The sequence below is a fragment of the Gigantopelta aegis genome, chromosome 1 (assembly GCF_016097555.1).
Source record: "Gigantopelta aegis isolate Gae_Host chromosome 1, Gae_host_genome, whole genome shotgun sequence".
Taxonomy (NCBI): Eukaryota; Metazoa; Mollusca; class Gastropoda; order Neomphalida; family Peltospiridae; genus Gigantopelta; species Gigantopelta aegis.
The window spans coordinates 45,718,229-45,740,421 of NC_054699.1; the positions used below are offsets into that span (position 1 = coordinate 45,718,229).

The window sequence follows — 22,193 nt, forward strand, 5'->3', positions numbered from 1 at the left end:
ACTACCAAACAGCTATATAGGGGTACAAACGAATGTTTACATGGATTACAACTAATTTTGAGGGTAGAATGATGGAAACACTTGTTGAAACAATGAAAGGCCTCATGTTAGCACATTTTGCCCAATATCTATCATTTTTGTCCGAATTTGAGGTTTACATGCCCAAATGCAGCAATGTGCGACTATTCGTCATTGATTGCATTATAACGAACAATACTGGAACCTATCTAACCTTCCATGAACGTGTATTGTGTTTATTTATAATAAAAATAATTGGTATACTTTCTTTTGATCGTCAGTTTAATTTGACTCTGTAATTTATATTCCAGTCTACCGGCCTCGGAGGCGTCATGGCAGGCCATCGGTCTACAGGCTGGTAGGTACTGGGTTCAGATCCCAGTCGAGGCATGGGATTTTTAATCGAGATACCGACTCCAAAACCTGAGTGAGTGCTCCGCAAGGCTCAATGGGTAGGTGTAAACCACTTGCACCAACCAGTGATCCATAATTGGTTCAACAAAGGCCATGGTTTGTGCTATCCTGCCTGTGGGAAGCGCAAATAAAAGATCCCTTGCTGCTAATCGGAAGAGTAGCCCATGTAGTGGCGACAGCTGGTTTCCTCTTAGAATCTGTGTGGTCCTTAACCATATGTCTGACGCCATATAACCGTAAATAAAATGTGTTGAGTGCGTCGTTAAATAAAACATTTCTTTCTTTCTTTTATATTCCAGTCCCTCTATGCTGACATCGTACAAGCAGCATGGCCACGGGATGCTGAGAAAGCGAGTATTGAACATTTACCAGACGGCGGTGTGCGGATTTTCTCACTTAACGAGTATGCAAGTCTTGTTCTGTCACCACACAAACAGGAGTTCACTGTGTGTTACTTGTCCAAACTCGGTCAAGAGTCTCCGAGAATTAGTAAACACTCCACCTCGAGGCTGTCTACATCTTGCTGTTCCAACAGTTCGGCAGAAAATAACAGTTGTACGTCGCAAGAAAAACATTCACATGACAAAACTGTGGAAACGAACAATCGTGTAACACCAGAGAAACATTCAAATAACCAAACTCAAGCAAGTACCAGACATATGGTGCCAGAAAATACTTCCATAGAAAATAACAGTCCAGTGATATCGGGTAAACTTTCACACACAAACTCCATGGAATGTAACGGTCACACAAGGCCAGAAGTTTGTTCTGACGTCAACCGGTCATTTACCGATGATGAGAAGTTGCGCGCAAGTCCCAGTAATGGCCGTGTTGACACGGTGTGTACTGCGTGTAGAGTATCCACGCCGACTGATGAACTCGATGTGGGTGTCGCTCCTCACGACAAGGCGGCTGGTTTCAGATGTCGAGATCTCGACCAGATCCCTGTCCATGACCTGTCCAGCATCAGCAGAACCTCGTCCGAAGGCCTGTGTACGACAGTTGACATCGACACAACATTGGATGCGCCGAGCAGTTCCATGCAGAATCCAGACCATACTTGTGGAGGTAGTGGAGTCGATAAGAAACCAGGATCTCCTCGAGAAAATGTTTCGACGGGAAATGATGGACTACAGAACAAAAGTGGAAAACGTAATCGAGTGAGCTTTGGTGATCTTTCAGCTGGGAGTGTGGAAGATAACACCATCCAGAGAAGTCCTCCTGATCATTCATCAACGGAAACAATAGAAACTAATTGCAGTTTGAGAAGCAGGGGACATAATTCAGGCAGTGAGGTGGACGGTGGAGACGGAAGTAAATGTCGTCACTCATACTGCTGGGTGACGCGACATTTCTCGTGTAATCAGTGTCCGTTGTCATGGAAACACCCACTGATGCTTGCGACAGAAGCTGCGTCCAAGAAAGCAGAAATAGGTATATTATATCAAAGATGTGATTTACTAGGATTTTCATGTAATATGATGCGTGGTCAGTTTGGGATCGATCCCCGTCGGTGGGCCCATTGGGCTATATCTCGTTCCAGCCAGTGCATTACGACGGGTATATCAAAGGCTGTGGTATGTGCTATCCTGTCTGTGGGATGGTGCATATGAAAGCATGCTACATGTTCTAAGACTTACTCGTCAGAATTACCGAATGTTTAACATCCAATAGCCGATGATTAATAAATGTGCTTTAGTGGTATTGTTAAACAAAACAAACTTTAACGTTTTAGCTATCCTGTCTATCTTGTGAATGTAAACAGTTGAAATAAATAGGACAGTTAAAGCAGCTATCTTGTGAATGTAAACATTGAGGAACTGTACACAGTTGTCAACATTTCCACAAAGCTATGGAAGGGGGCAGCCAGCGTTAAAACCACAAAAATATTTGAGAAATTGTCAATGTAAAAAAAAATCATCAAATTTTAAATAACGCAAATACTCTGAGGCTTGTGAAAATGTCGATATTTGTCAGTGGTCGAGATAAATTTTTTTGGCAGTATCCCAGTTTGATACCAACGTTTCCAAATGTGGTATCCCACCTGAGAATTTAGTATCCCACTTAAATGAAATTCATAAATAACATCATAACAAACTTGGGACGACAATGTTCTTGTTCCCAGTCTATTGCTACGCCGCAATCAAAATCACGGAATTTGTGATATTCGCCATCAAACGAAATCGGCAAAAAGGTTTGCTGCTTCTATTTTTGAGTAATATTGGCATAAATTAATATTTAGCAGTAATCTATAAATGTTTCTGACATTACTAATGATAAAGCTACCTGTATCAATTTTCTGCAATACCTCAAATAAAATTTGAAGAGAAAACATCCAACAAAAACAATAGTGACTTAGCGGTTCCCAGTCTATTGCTATGCCACTATTGCTCCAGTGTAGCATTAGACTGGGGGAGGGGGGCGGGGTATTGTTATGACATAACATTAGACTGGGTACTTTTACTTAACTTACCAGTAAATGATGACTTTCATTGTTTTAGTGAAAACTAAAACCACAGGATTAAAAAACCCAAAAAAAACCCATATAGCATCCCGATGGGATACTGGGTTCTTGAAGTCTGGTATCCAAAATTAAATTCTGGGATATCAGGATACCGTTAATCTCGAACACTGAACAGCTACTAAACAGTTTGCATTAAAACAACAATCAGAATTACTTAGTCTTAGTGCATGTTAAGAAAAGAATAAAGCCTAAATATAATATAACTTCATCCTGTCTTCACAGAGTATACAAAAATCACTTCTTGGCCATAAGCTACTTAACTGCATGTCCTCAAGTCTGGTTCTGCTCTACTCTAGATTACATCTAGACACGAACCAACTCAATATAACTTCATCCTGTCTTCACAGTATACAAAAATCACTTCTTGGCCATAAGCTACTTAACTGCATGTCCTCAAGTCTGGTTCTGCTCTACTCTAGATTACATCTAGGCACGAACCAACTCAATATAACTTGATCCTGTCTTCACAGAGTATACAAACATCACTTCTTGGCCATAAGCTACTTAACTGCATGTCCTCAAGTCTGGTTCTGCTCTACTCTAGATTACATCTAGGCACGAACCAACTTAATATAATCCTGCCCTGGACAGAGGAGCTGGCCAAGACCGGCACCTGTGCCCAGGACAGGCGTGCGCTACAACAGCTTGCTCTGAATGTGCACGTTAAACAATCATTTCATTCCATTAATATAATAACGTACTCTACTTTGCAAATCTCCTATTCTGAAATATAATGAAAAAAGAAGAAGTTTGTTTTGTTTAACGACACCACTGGAGCACATTGATTAATTAACCATCGGCCATTGGATGTCAAACATTTGGTAATTCTGACACTTGGTCATCAGAGGAAACCCGCTACATTTTTCCTAATGGATACATACATGTAGTGAATGCCAGATTTATTTAATAAATGTTTTTTTTCCTTTACAATTTCTCTTTGTGGAAAAGGTGAAAGTAGCAGTCCTGACCATGCTCCTGTAGTTGAATCGAGTCGGCCAAAGAAGATGCCCATCCACATTGACAAAAAGAAGTGCATGCTTACCTCCCTTCCCAGAGCTCTTCCACTAACTTGTCCCTTCCAGCACAAACACAAGTGGAACATAGCAGACGACTCGGAAATCATACAGGCAGGGATACTGAAAGTGATACTGATAGATGGAGCCGTTTACAGGTATGTTTCTTACTAATTAATACAATAACTTTCAATGTAAACAAGAAGTATTGACATTTGATTTTGAGCAACTCCGTTTCCGGAATCGTATGTTGTCAATGCGGTACATGTATTGTGTACATGTACATATATTTTGCCATCATTCTGAACCGTTTGTTTGAATGGTTTTGAATTCTGACATAGCTGATGCAGTGTCGTGGATTTGGTGCTAAAAAAAAATAAGATAAAAAAAAGAAAAGAATTACAGTCAGTCAGACTGGTAGTTTTATTTTTGAATTTGTCCATCAGAATATTTACTCACATATAGCGAGCGGGCAAGTACTTTCTGTTGGTTGATAGCCCTCGATAAACTGTTGAGTTTTGTTCGGTCTCAGCCAAAGAAAGAAAGAAATGTTTTATTTAATGGCGCACTCAACACATTTTATTTACAGTTATATGGTGTCAGACATGGTTAAGGACCACACAGATATTGAGAGAGGAAACCCGCTTTCGCCATTTCATGGGGTACTCTTTTCCATTAGCAGCAAGGGATCTTTTATATGCATCATCCCACAGATAGGGTAGTACATACCACAGCCATATACCAGTTGTGGTACACTGGCTGGAACGAGAAATAGCCCAATGGGCCCACCGACGGGGATTGATCCCAGACCGACCGTACCCACGGCTAGTTCATCAAAAGCTGTTACATATGTTCTGTCCTGTCTATGAGAAGTGCATATAAAAGGTCCCTTGCTGCTTTTTGGTGGGTGTAGCTTATGTGGCGTGTTTCCTTTCTTGGCCAACTGTTGAAATAACTCTATTCTATGTTAGACACCAAATAATCGTAGTTTAAAATGTTGAAGTATTGTGATATGTTAGACACCAAATAGCCGTAGTCTAAAATGTGGAAATAACTCTGATTATGTTACACCAAATAGCCATAGTCTAAAATGTGGAAATAACTCTGATTATGTTACACCAAATAGCCGTAGTCTAAAATGTGGAAATAACTCTGATTATGTTACACCAAATAGCCGTAGTCTAAAATGTGGAAATAACTCTGATTATTTTAGACACTAAGTAGCCGTAGTTTAAAATGTTGAAATAACTCTGATTATGTTAGACACCAAATAGTTGTAGTTTAAAATGTTGAAATAACTCTGATTATGTTAGACACCAAATAGTTGTAGTTTAAAATGTTGAAATAACTCAGTATGTTAGACACCAAATAGCCGTAGTTTAAAATGTTGAAATAACTCTTATTATGTTAGACACCAAATAGTTGTAGTTTAAAATGTTGAAATAACTCTGATTATGTTAGACACCAAATAGCCGTAGTTTAAAATGTTGAAATAACTCGTATTATGTTAGACACCAAATAGCCGTAGTTTAAAATGTTGAAATAACTCGTATTATGTTAGACACCAAATAGCTGTAGTTTAAAATGTTGAAATAACTCTTATTATGTTAGACACCAAATAGCTGTAGTTTAAAATGTTGAAATAACTCTTATTATGTTAGACACCAAATAGCCGTAGTTTAAAATGTTGAAATAACTCAGTATGTTAGACACCAAATAGCCGTAGTTTAAAATGTTGAAATAACTCAGTATGTTAGACACCAAATAGCCGTAGTTTAAAATGTTGAAATAACTCAGTATGTTAGACACCAAATAGCTGTAGTTTAAAATGTTGAAATAACTCAGTATGTTAGGCACCAAATAGCCGTAGTTTAAAAAGTTGAAATAACTCTTATTATGTTCGACACCAAATAGCCATTGTTTAAGAAGTTGAAATAACTCTATTATGTTAGATACTGAATAGCCATATGGCGTAGTTTAAAATGTTGAAATATCCCGAAATGTTAGACACCAAATGGCCGTAGTTTAAAATGTTGAAATATCCCGAAATGTTAGACACCAAATAGTCGTAGTTTAAAATTTGCTGATAAATATTCCTTTCCTGACTTCTTTAACGTTGTTTATCTTGTAGAATCATTCGGATGGCAGCGATGAATGTGATTGAAGTGTTCCCAGGAGATGGAAGTGTGTTCATCTCTCAAGGAATCAGTGGTCAATACTTCTCCTACATCACATATAATGCTCCACAGGTAGGCTGCACCGATGATGGAAGATTTCTAATGCTATTGTAGTAGTGTTGGTATAAAGTGCTCCTACTGGCAGTAACTAGCATAAAACCTTTATTTGGATTGAATGAATGAATGAATGAATGAATGAATGAATGAATGAATGACACCCCAGCACGAGAAACATGTAATGAACATGCAATTGAATATCTGGTCAAAGCAAACAAGTTGAGTTAGAAGGTCAGGTGACAAGGAGTAGAATAAGGGGTGGAATCTAGATCAGTTCATAGAGTGCTTGCCTAAAGGTGTTTACGTTATGGGATCAAATCACCTCATTGGATTCATTCTCTGACTGGGGGTTTTCCCATCCCAACCAGTGTTCCACGATTGGTGTACAAAGGATGTGGTATGTGCATATAAAAGATCCCTTGCTGCTAATGAAAAAATGTAGCGGGTTTTCTCTCTAATACTGTATGTCTAAATTACCAAATGTTTGACATCCAATAGCTGATGATTAATAAATCAGAGTGCTCTAGTGGTGTCGTTTAGCAAAACACATTTTAGTATTAGTATATGACTGCTTTAAACCATCACTATAATTGATCAGTTTACAAGGTTATAGGTAGAGCTGGGCGGTATACCGTATATACCGTTCGGTATCCATATTATGTCAGTACCGATTTACCGTACCGAGCAAATTTCAAAATAACAAAATTTCAGTCTTGAAAAATATTTCCCGGAAAGTACTAATATATCTGATGAATGCAAAATGGGTTGGTATAAATCAGACGAGAGCCTTGTGTATGGAATTTAAAGCCGAGTATACCAAAAATAGCGCTGGATATTGGTATCATGTCAATACCGAATACGGTACCGATACCGAGGTAAATCACCCCCAAAATACTGATATCGATACCGAACCTCAAATTTCTATACCGCCCAGCTCTAGTTACAGGTATATATATAATCCTATACTGCCCAGCTCTAGTTATAGGTATATATATAATCCTATACCGCCCAGCTCTAGTTATAGGTATATATATAATCCTATACCGCCCAGCTCTAGTTATAGGTATATATATAATCCTATACCGGCCAGCTCTAGTTATAGGTATATATATAATCCTATACCGCCCAGCTCTAGTTATAGGTATATATATAATCCTATACCGCCCAGCTCTAGTTATAGGTATATATATATATAATCCTATACCGGCCAGCTCTAGTTATAGGTATATATATAATTCTATACCGCCCAGCTCTAGTTATAGATATATATATAATTCCAGGTACGTAACTGAATATGTTCTTCATTTTGCACGGCGGGATGCAACCCAGTGGTAAAGCGCTCACCTGATGCGTGGTCAGTATAGGAACGATCCCCACTGGTGGACCCATTGGGCTATTTCTCATTGTAGCCAGTGCACCACGACTGGTATATCAAAGGTGGTGATATATGCTATCTTGTCAGTGGGATGGTGCATATACAAGATCCCTACTAATGAAAAAATATAGCGGGTTTCCTCTCTAAGACTATATTTCAAAATTACCAAATGCTTGACATCCAATAGCGGATGATTAATAAATTAATGTGTTTAAACAAAACAAACTTAACTCTAAGACTATGTCAAAATTACCAAATGCTTGACATCCAATAGCCGATGATTAATAAATTAATGTGTTTAAACAAAACAAACTTAACTCTAAGACTATGTCAAAATTACCTAGGATGGCACATACCATGACCTTTGATATACCACTGGTTGGAACGAGAAATAGCCCAGTGGACCCACCGACGGGGATCGAGTGCTTTACCACTACCACTGGGTTATGTCCCGCACAGGATAAATGTAATTCCGGGTATATAACTGACTATGTTCTTCATTCTGCAGGTAATAGAGAAGACGTTTTCTCTCAAGGCTCTCCCGCCATCTCTGCCAGGTGCAGGCTACTCCATAGAGAAACTGCTGAAGAGAGCTAGCCGGTATGTTAGTCACAATTCACGTTTTTCAGGGCTTGGACTTAAGTATTTGTCTCCCACAGAAATTTTAAGAAGAAAAGGCCCACCAATGGCAATTTTGAGCCCGCCTATGGCAAAAACAATTTATAGTGACTTTTGCAGCAAATAAACATGACTAAAAGGTTATTTTGACGTATGTCGACATATTTCAAATGTGCGATTGTTCTCTGAAAACCGTGTCACAATTCCAGATATTTGACATCCAGTAACGGATAATTAATTGATCATTAAGCTCTAGTGGTGTCATTAAACAAACAAAACTTTATTTTACTTTGTAAAGTACAGAAAAAACTAAATCCAACCCTGCAATTAAGAAAATTGTCTACGGCAAAAGAACAGGCTGTGTGAAAAAAGACCGAATATACCTTGTAGTCAACAGTTAAAAAACGATGTGCCACGGAGAATTAAAAACAACAGACACTAATGGGGAATGGCATCCATGTTGGATACTGGTTGTGGCTGAATAGATGATGCTTTTATAATACAATATATCAGGGATTTATCCAGGATATTTTGTCAGTGTCCCATGTCTGATGGGAATGGGGAAATTAGTGTGCAGTAAATCATACTTTGGATACACTGTATGTTTTTAAGCGAAGTTAAATTACTTTATTAGAGCACACATAATTAAATACAAATATTGGAATTTAGTACAAAAATTGAGAATTTTCAATGCCATATTCTTTCTTTTGGGAAGGGACCTGTGTTCGGACCCACTGAACGCCTGAATAAATCCTTGTATATTTTAATATTATGAAGTAAATAAAAAGAAGAAATATTCTGTATGTTTTGTTTTTCAGATTTCTGTCCCAAGCCAGCCAAAGTGACAAAATGTCATCCACAGTTGATCCATGTTGGAAAGTAAGTGGAACTAATCTTACATTGAAAGACCAGCTCAGATTGGGGACGGGGTTTAGCTCAGTCGGTTGAGTCCTCACTTGAGGTGCTTGCGTCGCAGGATCAAACCACCTCGGTGGATCCATTCAACTGATTGGGTTTTTCTCGTTCCAACCAGTGCACAACTGGACCAAGGCTGCGGTATGTGCTTTCCTGTCAGTGGGAAAGTGTATATAAAAATATAAAAGATCCCTTGCTGCTAATGGAAAAAATGTAGCGGGTTTCCTCTGATGACGAGTCAGAATTACCAAATGTTTGACATCCAATAGCTGATGATTAATTAATTATGTTCTCTAGTGGTGTCATTAAACTAAACAAACTTTAAAAAAAAGGTATTTAGCACCCCTAGGCAAATAATCCACCCCCCACTCACCTCCTGTACAGTGGGATGTTTGATCAACTCCCCTGACTTGATCTAGAAATCCCCCCCCCCCCCCCCCAGCCTAGGTTTTATGACTTGTATATCAAAGTAGGGCTTCTACTAGTACTTGAGGGTCAAACTCAACCTGGACCCGAGCCCCCGACACTTACACTAGATGATAATTAATGAGACTAAGGAATAAAGTAAACTAGCATTATTCATCTTAATTCCAGCGCTGAACATGGATACCCAATCATGCCATTGTCTGACATCCCACACATTCAACTTTTGTTTTCCCTCCATGTATGTCTCATAGCCCTATAAACCGGCCTCGGTGGCGTCTTGGTTAGGCCATCGGTCTACAGGCTGGTAGGTACTGGGTTCGGATCCCAGTCGAGGCATGGGATTTTTAATCCAGATACCGACTCCAAACCCCGAGTGAGTGCTCTGCAAGGCTCAATGGGTAGGTGTAAACCACTTGCACCGACCAGTGATCCATAACTGGTTCAACAAAGGCCATGGTTTGTGCTATCCTGCCTGTGGGAAGCGCAAATAAAAGATCCCTTGCTGCTAATCGGAAAGAGTAGTGCATGAAGTGGCGACAGCGGGTTTCCTCTCAAAATCTGTGTGGTCCATAACCATATGTCTGACGCCATATAACCGTAAATAAAATGTGTTGAGTGCGTTATTAAATAAAACATTTCTTTCTTTCTTTCAAACACTCCAGTCGCCCTGTGCTGTCTTATTCCCGGCAGGTCATAGTATTTCTTAGCACGCCACATTCGTTTGGCCTGCTATTTAGAAAACATAACAGCAGGCTATATTTTGCTTCCTATGTCGAGCCTTGTGCAATATTATACTTTATAATTCTTTGTTTTTTTCTTTCAGAAAGAAGAGGTTAAAATTGTAGAACCCCTTCCGGTGCAGACGCTGGAGGAGTGTCACATTCCCGGGTGGGGTAAGTTTACCGCTCACACAAACGGTCGTGTGAGGATCGTGTTTGAAGACCGCACATCCATGGATCTAGTGTGCGACTTCTCCAAGCGAATCGCCGAGTGCGTGTGCCACAGCAACCAGTCGGAGGAACTCCTACAGGTACGTCCAGCGTCACACGTTATTTATGCACGGCTAGCTCTGGCACTCGTCAAATTCACTGGGGCGGGATGTAACCCAGTGGTAAAACACTCACTTGATGTGCAGTCAGTCTCAGATCAATCCCTGTCTGTGGGCCCATTGGGCTATTTCTCATTCCAGCCAGTGCATCATAGCTGGTATATCAAAAGGCCGTGGTATGTGCTATCCTGTCTGTGGGATGGTGCATATAAAAGATCCCTCGCTTCTAATGGAAAAATATATGTGGGTTTCCTCTTAAGACTGCGTGTCAAAATTACCAACTGGTTGACATTCAGTAACCGATGAATACTAAATCAATGTGCTCTAGTGGTGTTGTTAAACAAAACAAACTTTATTCATGCAGGGCTCACCAAATTCACCACAATTGGCAAATTTAATTTCAATTTTGCAAAATAATTTCATGTAGTAATTGATATTTTGTTAGAAAATGAAAGAAAGGAAGGAAGGAAATATTTTATTTAACAATGCAACGGGTTTCCTCTCTTAAGTCTATATGTCAAAATTACCAAATGTTTGACATCAAATAGCTGATGATTAATATATCTAATGCTCTAGTGATGTTAAACAAACTTTTTTTTTTTAATTTGGCAATGTTTATGAACCAGTTTTTAATTACATAAATTTGGTGGAATATTTTATGCGAATCCATACAGATTCAGTTGTTTTAACTCTTGCATTGGTTCTGTGTGTTTCTCACACAAAATGGATTCAGAGATTCACACTTGTAAATGTTTAGTTCTGTTAGGTTGTGGATTTGGACAGGGGCCAAAAGGTCTTAGCTCATTGACCAGGCTAAGTAACCCCTAGTTTTGTCTTTATACAAGTTGACGAGTTTTGTTTATCAGCGCCACCAAACTATTTGACATTTAACATTATGGTGTCTGTTTAAAAATTCTAGATCAGGGCTTTAGAGTCACAATGGTAAAGGGTATGCTCATAATTAGTATGCCCCAAAATTGTGCCCAAAAGAACTACAACGACTGCTAAACAATTTCAACTAAAAAATACAGAAATATTAAGCCTAAATTAGCTTGAAATATCTCAAAATGTATTTCTGAATATCTGCAGCTCTTCAATTCACTTCCATTTCATATTAATTAGTTAGATTAATGTTCTCATTAAAGGGACTGACCCTAGTCTTTAAACACTAAGGCATATTTTTCACCTAGACCCTAGTTTCAACCCGTAAAAATGGACACTAAGTTTGGTTAATTTACAAACCCGTAACAAATTTGGATACAACAGAGTGAAACAAGAGTCTGTGATGTTTAAATACCTTTAAAAATAGACTAAAACGCGACTCCATCACTGTTACTTCTCAGACGTACATGTATGTGAGTTTTTAAAAATATGAAAAATGCATTTTGTGGTATTACTGGAAACACTCAGGTTATATGGAAATGGATAATCTAAACAATAAAATACAAGCAAAATTTGATTTCTGTGATGATAATCGGCTCTAACGGTGAAAAATATGTATTAGTGTTTAAAAACTAGGGTCCGTCCCTTTAAAGATCTCGCTAAGCTCAGAACAATAAAAATATATCTGTTGTACCCAAATTAGTGAGATCCAAAGCCCTGTAGTAACTCAAACTTTATTTTTCTTCGCAATAACTCCATACACGTACATTTTAAACAAAAAAACATTACTTATATTCTAAGCAAGTAAATGTCATTACATGGTTTTGTTTTCTTTGTCTTAATTATTTCAGAAGTGTGAAGCAGCTAAACATAAAGAACAGAGGTCCGTAACTGGCTTGGATGGAGTGTTGGATCGCAACAAGTGTCGCATTTTACTGCCCTCCGGAAAATACGTTCTAGTGGACTTACAGAAACCCGGATTATATCACAAGTATGTCCAGTATTTATGTCCATTATTCCCTATAACTGTTTTTCTGACCCAGAATTAGTTTTTTTAAATGAACTACGGTTCATATCTCAAGTGGCTGGGTCAACAGTGTTGTGTACTGTTCTCTATTCCAGGTACGTCAGTCAGGCTCTGGAGTGACTGGGTCAACTACCTGGTGTATATTGTTAGCTGGCTGCATGTTGTGTACTGTTCTCTATTCCAGGTACATCAGTCAAGCTCTGGAGTGGCTGGGTCAACTACCTGGTGTATATTGTTAGCTGGCTGCATGTTGCGTACTGTTCTCTATTCCAGGTACGTCAGTCGGGCTCTGGAGTGGCTCGGTCAACTACCTGGTGTATATTGTTAGCTGGCTGCATGTTGTGTACTGTTCTCTATTCCAGGTACGTCAGTCAGGCTCTGGAGTGACTGGGTCAACTACCTGGTGTATATTGTTGTTAGCTGGCTGCATGTTGCGTACTGTTCTCTATTCCAGGTACGTCAGTCGGGCTCTGGAGTGGTTCGGTCAACTACCTGGTGTATATTGTTAGCTGGTTGCATGTTGTGTACTGTTCTCTATTCCAGGTACGTCAGTCAGGCTCTGGAGTGACTGGGTCAACTACCTGGTGTATATTGTTGTTAGCTGGATGCATGTTGTGTACTGTTCTCTATTCCAGGTACGTCAGTCAGGCTCTTGAGTGACTGGGTCAACTACCTGGTGTATATTGTTAGCTGGTTGCATGTTGTGTACTGTTCTCTATTCCAGGTACGTCAGTCAGGCTCTGGAGTGACTGGGTCAACTACCTGGTGTATATTGTTGTTAGCTGGCTGCATGTTGCGTACTGTTCTCTATTCCAGGTACGTCAGTCAAGCTCTGGAGTGGCTGGGTCAACTACCTGGTGTATATTGTTAGCTGGTTGCATGTTGCGTACTGTTCTCTATTCCAGGTACGTCAGTCGGGCTCTGGAGTGGCCGGGTCAACTACCTGGTGTATATTGTTATTAGCTGGCTGCGTGTTGCGTACTGTTCTCTATTCCAGGTACGTCAGTCAGGCTCTGGAGTGACTGGGTCAACTACCTAGTGTATATTGTTGTTAGCTGGCTGCATGTTGCGTACTGTTCTCTATTCCAGGTACGTCAGTCAAGCTCTGGAGTGGCTGGGTCAACTACCTGGTGTATATTGTTAGCTGGTTGCATGTTGCGTACTGTTCTCTATTCCAGGTACATCAGTCGGGCTCTGGAGTGGCCGGGTCAACTACCTGGTGTATATTGTTATTAGCTGGCTGCGTGTTGCGTACTGTTCTCTATTCCAGGTACGTCAGTTATGCTCTGGAGTGACCGGGTCAACTACCTGGTGTATATTGTTAGCTGGTTGCATGTTGCGTACTGTTCTCTATTCCAGGTACGTCAGTCAGGCTCTGGAGTGGCTGGGTCAACTACCTGGTGTATATTGTTAGCTGGCTGCATGTTGTGTACTGTTCTCTATTCCAGGTACGTCAGTCAGGCTCTGGAGTGGCCGGGTCAACTACCTGGTGTATATTGTTAGCTGGCTGCATGTTGCGTACTGTTCTCTATTCCAGGTACGTCAGTTGGGCTCTGGAGTGACTGGGTCAACTACCCGGTGTATATTGTTAGCTGGCTGTGTGTTGTGTATGGTTCTCTATTCCAGGTACGTCAGTCGGGCTCTGGAGTGGCTGGGTCAACTACCTGGTGTATATTGTTAGCTGGCTGCATGTTGTGTACTGTTCTCTATTCCAGGTATGTCAGTCAGGCTCTGGAGTGGCTGGGTCAACTACCTGGTGTATATTGTTAGCTGGCTGCATGTTGTGTACTGTTCTCTATTCCAGGTACGTCAGTTGGGCTCTGGAGTGGCTGGGTCAACTACCTGGTGTATATTGTTAGCTGGCTGCATGTTGTGTACTGTTCTCTATTCCAGGTACGTCAGTCAGGCTCTGGAGTGGGCCAGCTGGGTAAACTCCTCGCCACTGGAAAGGCAAAAATTCTACGACCAGCTCAGACGACCTGAATCTGTTCGCTTGTAAGTTAAAGCTTGTTTTGTTTGCTTAACGACACCACTAGAGCACACTGTCATTGATTAATTAATCATCGGCTATTGGATGTCAAATATTTGGTAATTTTGACATATTGTCTTAGAGAGGAAACCCGCTACATTTGGTAATTATTACTTGTAGTCATCAGAGGAAACCGACTACATTTTTCCTAATGCAGCAAAGGATCTTTTATGTGCACTTTCCCACAGACAGGAAAGCACATACCACAGCCTTTGTCCAATTGTGGTGCACTGGTTGGAATGAGAAAAAACCCAGTCTGTTGAATGGATACATCGAGGTGACCGGCCTTGGTGGCGTCGTGGTTAGGCCATTGGTCTACAGGCTGGTAGGTACTGGGTTCGGATCCCAGTCGTGGCATGGGATATTTAATCCAGATACCGACTCCAAACCCTGAGTGAGTGCTCCGCAAGGCTCAATGGATAGGTGTAAACCACTTGCACCGACCAGTGATCCATAACTGGTTCAACAAAGGCCATGGTTTGTGCTATCCTGCCTGTGGGAAGCGCAAATAAAAGTTCCCTTGCTGCCTGTTGTAAAAGAGTAGCCTATGTGGTGACAGCGGGTTTACTCTAAAAAAACAAACAGTGTCAGAATGATCATATGTTTGACGTCCAAAAGCCGATGATAAGATAAAAAATCAATGTGCTCTAGTGGTGTCGTTAAATAAAACAAACTTTACCATTGAGGTGGTTTGATCCTGTAGTGTCGTTAAACAAAACAAACTTTTTTTTTTTAAATAAAATTTTATTGAATTGAATAATCCACAAATGTGGCAAGTTAACTGTTGGTAACTAGACCGGGCAGATGAATTGCAAACTTTCCGTATCAGCAGTGTCCATCTGGCATGATGTTATGGAGAGTTAAAATTCCCATCATCTGAATGCGTTAATTTTTATTGTTTTTCTATTATATTAAATTATTTGGTTTTAATTTGTATGGGCATATAGCGGTAGTTGAAGTTATGTTTATATTTTAAAGCAACGGTTAATGAATGAAATTGGTGGGAATTCAGGATAAAAGTGAGCAGCGTTTAAAAAAACAGCTATCAGGTTTTGTAACACTCGTTCTAAATGAGAGAATAAATCAGGTGTCAGTAAAACACGAGTCATGTTCTGTAGCTAAACTCGTTTTACAGTCAGTGTTAAATAATTAAATTTCTGTTACATTCATTACAACGTAACGTCATCCCATTGGTCCAGACATAGCAACGGGAGTTTGTTCATTTCTCGATGAACGAAAAATTACGTCGTCAGGGAACGTCATATGTGATGATGTCATTTTATATGGCAAGTTGTTTTATTGAGTTTATTGTTTATGGACCAAAAATAATTCATAATAAAGTATGATCTTTTACTGTTATTATTAGAAAGTATGATTCAAATTTAATTATAAATATTGTCTGTTATTTCGGGGTGTGAAAAAAAAAATTCAGCTGCAAGCTTATGTGCTGATTCACACGGTTTGTGGATCACTTTTGTTTTTTTATACCCTGATGAATGTAAAAGAAATAAAAGACAATCAATCATTAAATGAATGCGATAGGTTTAGAAATATGAAAACCAGACACATAGTTCACAAACACTCGTCCAGAACATGTTACATATTAGCAGTCATTGTTTAAGTGTGCTATCCTACAAGCAGGACATCACTTACCACAACCTTTGACACTCCAATCACTCCAAATGGGTTTGACAATCATTTTGAAAATATTGTTTTCCTTTCAGATCGGCCGAAGCAGAATTACAGAAAATAACGTGTTTCAACTGTATCCTTTTACATTCAAGCAGTTAGGTCAGTTGTGAGATGGATCTTACTGACACTCCATGTTGGCGTTCATTAGCAGATCTGACATGAGCCAAACCAGTGTCACAACCATTCCAAGTAAATGTCTTACAGCTACTTCAGTTTTAAACCAGCAGTTTACATAACGGAGGGGCCGAGACTATATTTCTTGTAGTATAATAGTAATAAGAATTGTGGTTTAGTTATAGATTTACATTTACGTACAAAACTAGGCTTACGATGTTTTGTGAAATTGGGCTCGGGCCTGGATATATCCTTGATAATTCCTGCCATGTCTAGTTTACCCTCAGTAGCTGATGCTTTTTATTCATATTTCTGTGGTATTAATATCCATTTGTCGCTATACTTTAAAGGTGCAATGTCAAAGTTGCAATAATGACAGTTCCTGCCAAAAATATATATTAATTTTTGCTTTGAAACATAAAAATAAAAATTTACAACCAAATAATTCCATTTACTAATAGAATTATTATTATTTTTTTTTTTTTTAAAGGTCGGTAAACTTGAGTTTGTCACACGCATTAACTGGTAATGTCACTGTTTTATGGGTACACATTTACCCAGAATATTTTGCGATCAACTGACAAAAAAAACAAAGATGGTAGCCATGCTATAGTTGGCCACAAATTATTTGGGAAACCGCTCTTGTCACCATCCAGTGCAAGGCTTTAAAATTTGATCTGGAGTTAATTATGGAAAAAAGTGTGTTTGGCTTCAATTAATTTGTAGTTATTTATTACAAACGAATGTGAAAATAATGAAATATTGTAGTTATTAAACTTTGACATATAACCTTTAACTAGCATTCAGACATTGCTGACAGGACTGGACCAAAAAAGGAAACAGCATCCCATGTTCATCAGCAATTGAAGCACTCTTCACAGGACAGTTGGAACAGAGACAGAGAAAGTAGTTCTGGACTTAGGGAGGGAAGATCTGCACCAACTGAAAGCCTTCTGACACATGGAAGTGTGGTACACCAACAAACATGGCCACACGTGGGTGGAAATGTTAAAAGCCTTGAAATGCTCCAAGGCTTTAATTCTGTACGACAAGCTTTACTACAAACCAACAGACTAATCAAAGACATCGATGAAATCCTTGACAAAAAGAATTGAAGTGTTAGCACATTATTTATTAAAGCTTTTATATCATCTCTTTAAATTCTGGTCTTAATTTTTACTAAGTGTGGTGGATGGTTTTTATAAGATCCAGTCAACAAAAAGGATTTAAGTGTTGGCACATTATTTATTAAAGCTTTTATATTATCTCTTTAAATTCTGGTCTTAATTTTTACTAAGTGTGGTGGATGGTTTTTCCAATTCGTTTTTATAAGATCCAGTCAACAAAAAGGATTTAAGTGTTATTACATTATTTATTAAAGCTTTTATATTCTCTCTTTAATTCTGGTCTTAATGTTTACTATTAACTCTTTCGGTTGAGTGCTCGCCTGAGGTGCTTGCGTTGCAGGATCAAACCACCTCGGTGGATCCATTCAACTGACTGGGTTTTTTCTCTCGTTCTAACCAGTGCATCACAAGTTGGTTAAAGCCCATATTATGTGCTTTCTTGTCTGGGAAAGTGCATATAAAAGATCCTTTGCTGCTAATGGGGAAAATGTAGCAGGTTTCCTCCGACTATATGTTATACTGTCAGAATTAACAATTGTTTGACATGCAAAGTCGATAATTAATTAATCAATGTGCTCTAGTTTTTGCAGTTTGTTTTTATAAGGCCCAGTCAACCTAGTTTTATTGAAATGCTAAGCATTAAACAGAAATCAACATCTTGAGTAGGGGTACTGTATACTCCACAACTGTCCCATTAACACTGAAATTTCCATATAGAATAGTGCAAACAACCCCATCCCCCCCCAAAAAAAACCCAGTGAAAGATTAAATGTTAATTTTATAATAAAATTGTCAACCATGAGCTATGTTGATGTATTATTTGAATTCTTAGCAAGTAGTACCAGTAAAAAGTGTAATTCTTAATTTGCTTTCACGAAAGTGCTGCAAAGTGTCTTACTAAATACCTACACTAAATGTTCCAAACTTTACTTGAAAACTGTGATGACAATTAATCATTCATACATGATATCATTCTAGATCATTTGCAGTAACATTGTATCGGTACTTGGTTACAGCGAGAGTGGACTGTTGACGATTTTTGTTACTGTCTGTTGCTTATTTTTGATACAGACTTTTTACATTTTACTGATTTTAGTACAATGAGCACTGGCTGTGGCTGTTGCTATGTAACAGACGACAAAAACACAGGTAAAACCTCTATTTGCATTGAAGTATAAAAACAAACACATGTTATACTCTTCAAAATGAATACATATTCTGTAGTATTATACAGATTTGGATGTATATTTACAGAAAATGTGCATAAATGATATTAATATTATGTAATAAAATTTCCTGATCATTAATTTTTTTAAAGTTATAACTAAAGTAGAATACATATATCATAACTCTCAGCAAAAGCTGCAATTATGACCGAAATATAGTATTTATGACTAAATTAGATTAATAAAATTATTGAAAATGTTACGGAACATTTACCGTCTTGTTTTAAAGTCAAATTACTGAGGGTTTACGATTTTTTACTTTTGATTTTTGTCTTATTTGTTTCAGAATTCTACATCAAGATACAAATATTGTAGAATTTTTTTTGGAAAATGTTATGTCAGCTGTCTGACACATATTGGAGATTCACCCAAAAGATGATTCCATCCAGTGACATTTTACATCTCTCTCTCTCTCTCTCTCTCATCTTAATTTTCCTAAGGGATTAAAATAAACCACAATAAACTGTATGTGTGTGTACAAGTTTACGTGTATATATATGTATACTCGTGTGTGTGTATATGTTGCAGAAATCAGTTTTGATTTGACTGAAGGACAACATGTCAAACCAAAGTGACAGAAAGCATCTTTGCCTTGTGTCGACCAACTTGCAACGGAACGAGACCAGTTCTCCAATTCCACCATATGGATAGCTTCAAGATCCTGGCCCATATTCGGATGGGATTATCGGACATAAATTGAATGCACTTCTGAATTTTAGAAACAAAACTATATTCATTGTTTATCAACTATGTTTTATCTGATCAAAACAAAAACATTTTAAAATGGTCAAATAATCATGTACTTTTTCAATTATTAATATCCGAGGAGCAACGACCAATACAGTATCATAATGAGAAAGAGGAGTCAAATGAATAATTCAATCAACAATTCAACCGAATTGAAAACAAAATCTTCATACTAAATCTCCAATATTTCTGAATGTAATGTTGAGTATGTACCAGTACTAAACAGTCGAAAATTAACAGCATTCTTAAATAAAACTTTAAAAAAAGAAGATTAAGTTAAAGCTACAACAGAACTTTTGGGTGTACTCGTGCAGTTTCTTTGCCACATAGGTTTTAAACAAGTTGCATGTGGCTAATTTTACACATCTTCCTGTGTCGTGCAAACGATGGACACCATTTGAATGTTTTACCACATCCACACATTTTGTCCCGTCGAGTTTTATAGACCTTGGAACACACCTCACATAGCAGTTTGGCAAAACTGAGAAAGTAGCTTGCTGCTTTAAAACAAATTGACGAATATCTTCTTGAGCATTTGTAACCGCTGATTTTTCTTCTTCTCATGCTTAGCCCTGACATGTCGTTTCAAATTACTGCCAACTGGACTTTTGTAAGTACAAAGATCATATTTTGTTTTCTTTAATACTCCACTAACCTTTGATTTTGGGGTTGATGTTATAACAGGTTTACAGTTGTTAATGTCAACATTAATATCAGGACTGTTGTCAGAATTAGTGATATTGTTTTCTTTGACATCTGGTAAAGAAATGTTCATTGATATATTCGTTTCATTAATGATAACAGACGATTCATCAATGAATAACAATTCCATAATCAAACGAATTTGGTGAACACACCGTAACCTATAAAATAGAAATCGTCAAAATTCCGTATGATACTATCATTTCTGTTTTGATTTAGAAAAGATAAACATGCATTTTCTGACGTTTTGACAATAAATGCTAAAGTAACATATTTATTCTGTACACAAAATGTATTGCTTGTATGAAAGTTAGTGAACATGGGTAATCCTGACATTTTTCTGCGGATGTTTATTTTAGTTTTGTATGCTCTATTGCATGACACTGTATTAAAATAGTACTTTAAACTACACTATACATCGCTATGCACTAAATTAAAAACACTTCGAAATTAATATCTGAGTGGTTTGATGAAAAATATTGTCCAAAAATCTACTAGCAACACGCCGTAACAAAAATCCTCAACAGTCCACTCTCGCTGTAACAGAGTACCGATACAGTGAATAAGCACATTACGAAGGAAAAATCGCACAAATTCAATCACTCTTCAAGGGAGTTAACTCGTGATTACTTTTCCTTTTTAGCCCCTAAAAAACATTTCTCGTTGCAACGCCATGGTATGGGTTTTCCTGCCTGTTGGAAAGTGCATATAAAAGATCCCTTGCTGCATTAGAAAAACATGTAGCGGGTTTCCTCAGATGACTAGGAGTCAGAATTGCCAAATGATTGACATCCAATAGCCGATGATTAATTAATGTGGTCTAGTGATGTCGTTAAACAAACTTTTTTTAGTCCCAAAAAGCATAGTTTTCATTGGTCATTTCATCTCCTGGTACTGGTCTACAATCGGAAACCAACATACTGTGTGTGTGTGTAGACAGGGGATCCAATTACAATACTAGTATTACATGTACCTTACATTATAAAGTTAACCTTTAAGTACTAGTATTTGTTGTAATTGCACAAAACAAGGCAGGCTATCACAGTTCCAAATATGGCATCACCATTTTAAGTGACCAACCTTTATTTTTATTTTTTTTACTCAGGGCGAGATGTCAGTGTAACTCCTCTAAACCGGACACCCTCCATACCAAATATAAAGTCCGGTTTAGAGAGGTTCTCTCCTGAACAGATATTTAAAAAGGGATGAAAAACGTCTGGTTTTGAGAGGTTTCACTGTATGTGTAGGTCAGTGGGTAGACCACTCACCTAAAGTGTAATAGGTTTCAGGACACATTTCCCTCCTCCAACCAGTGCCCGTTGACTGGCAAGTCAAAGGCTGTGGTAAATACTGTCCTGTCATGGGAAAGCGAGTATATAATATCCAGGTGTCATTAATAGACAGCAGCAGGTGATTTTTCAACAAATTCAGGCGGGGGCACAAGGGGCCCGGGCCCCCTATTTTGGTCAAACTAGTTGTTGTAAATCATAAAATATTAACGATCTTAAAATTTAGCGAAAAATCCAATTAAGTAACATATTAGCGACATAATTTCAGCGAGGTTGTCATATTACAAATTAAAAAACGGAATAGGTTCGAGTTGTAGGATCAGCTGCAATAATGTTTTTTTTACGAGTCTTGATGTTAAGCAGCATACAAATATAGTAGAAAATTGCAGTAATGTGCATGCTAACTAACTATTGTTATTTGCCATCCTTTTTGTTTAATCAGCATGTAACCATTGTTGCGAGTTCAGTTAATCACAAACAAAACGATCGCACAAACTTTAAATTTACCACCATGAAATATTACCGTTTTGTATGACCTCGCTAAAATGTTATACTCGCCAACATTTCCTGATTTACAGTATTACAGATTTCACACTATCCTGTCCATCTATCAAGAACCTTTAAATTCTATTTTAAATAAACAACAGGTTTTTGGCCCACTCTATTAAAAAATCATGGTTGCACGCCTGGCCTTGTCAATAAATTATCACTGAATTACAAAGAATTAAAATAATTCCTGACCAAATGTTGATATTTTATCATCTTTGAGAACC

The 22,193-nt window shown here is 38.2% G+C and overlaps 1 protein-coding gene across 3 annotated transcripts in view; it reads left to right on the forward strand.

The window, feature by feature from the left end:
• The window catches only part of LOC121375850 (uncharacterized protein C5orf34 homolog), a 27,391-nt gene extending 6,847 nt beyond the window's left edge, over window positions 1–20,544 (forward strand). Inside the window, exons 4-14 of one of the 3 annotated variants that reach the window (XM_041503530.1) lie at window positions 732–1,866; window positions 3,905–4,127; window positions 6,101–6,218; window positions 8,087–8,178; window positions 9,015–9,075; window positions 10,361–10,567; window positions 12,319–12,458; window positions 14,388–14,489; window positions 16,248–16,288; window positions 17,137–17,447; window positions 19,211–20,544. In XM_041503530.1, the coding sequence (XP_041359464.1) occupies window positions 732–1,866; window positions 3,905–4,127; window positions 6,101–6,218; window positions 8,087–8,178; window positions 9,015–9,075; window positions 10,361–10,567; window positions 12,319–12,458; window positions 14,388–14,489; window positions 16,248–16,288; window positions 17,137–17,444 (2,427 nt within the window). In that variant the 3' untranslated portion in view covers window positions 17,445–17,447; window positions 19,211–20,544. Of the gene's footprint in view, window positions 1–731; window positions 1,867–3,904; window positions 4,128–6,100; window positions 6,219–8,086; window positions 8,179–9,014; window positions 9,076–10,360; window positions 10,568–12,318; window positions 12,459–12,589; window positions 12,655–14,387; window positions 14,490–16,247; window positions 16,289–17,136; window positions 17,483–19,210 lie in introns of those variants that run through there. The other 2 variants (XM_041503522.1, XM_041503538.1) reach the window with 2 other exon arrangements.
• The last annotated feature ends 1,649 nt before the right edge of the window (window positions 20,545–22,193 follow it).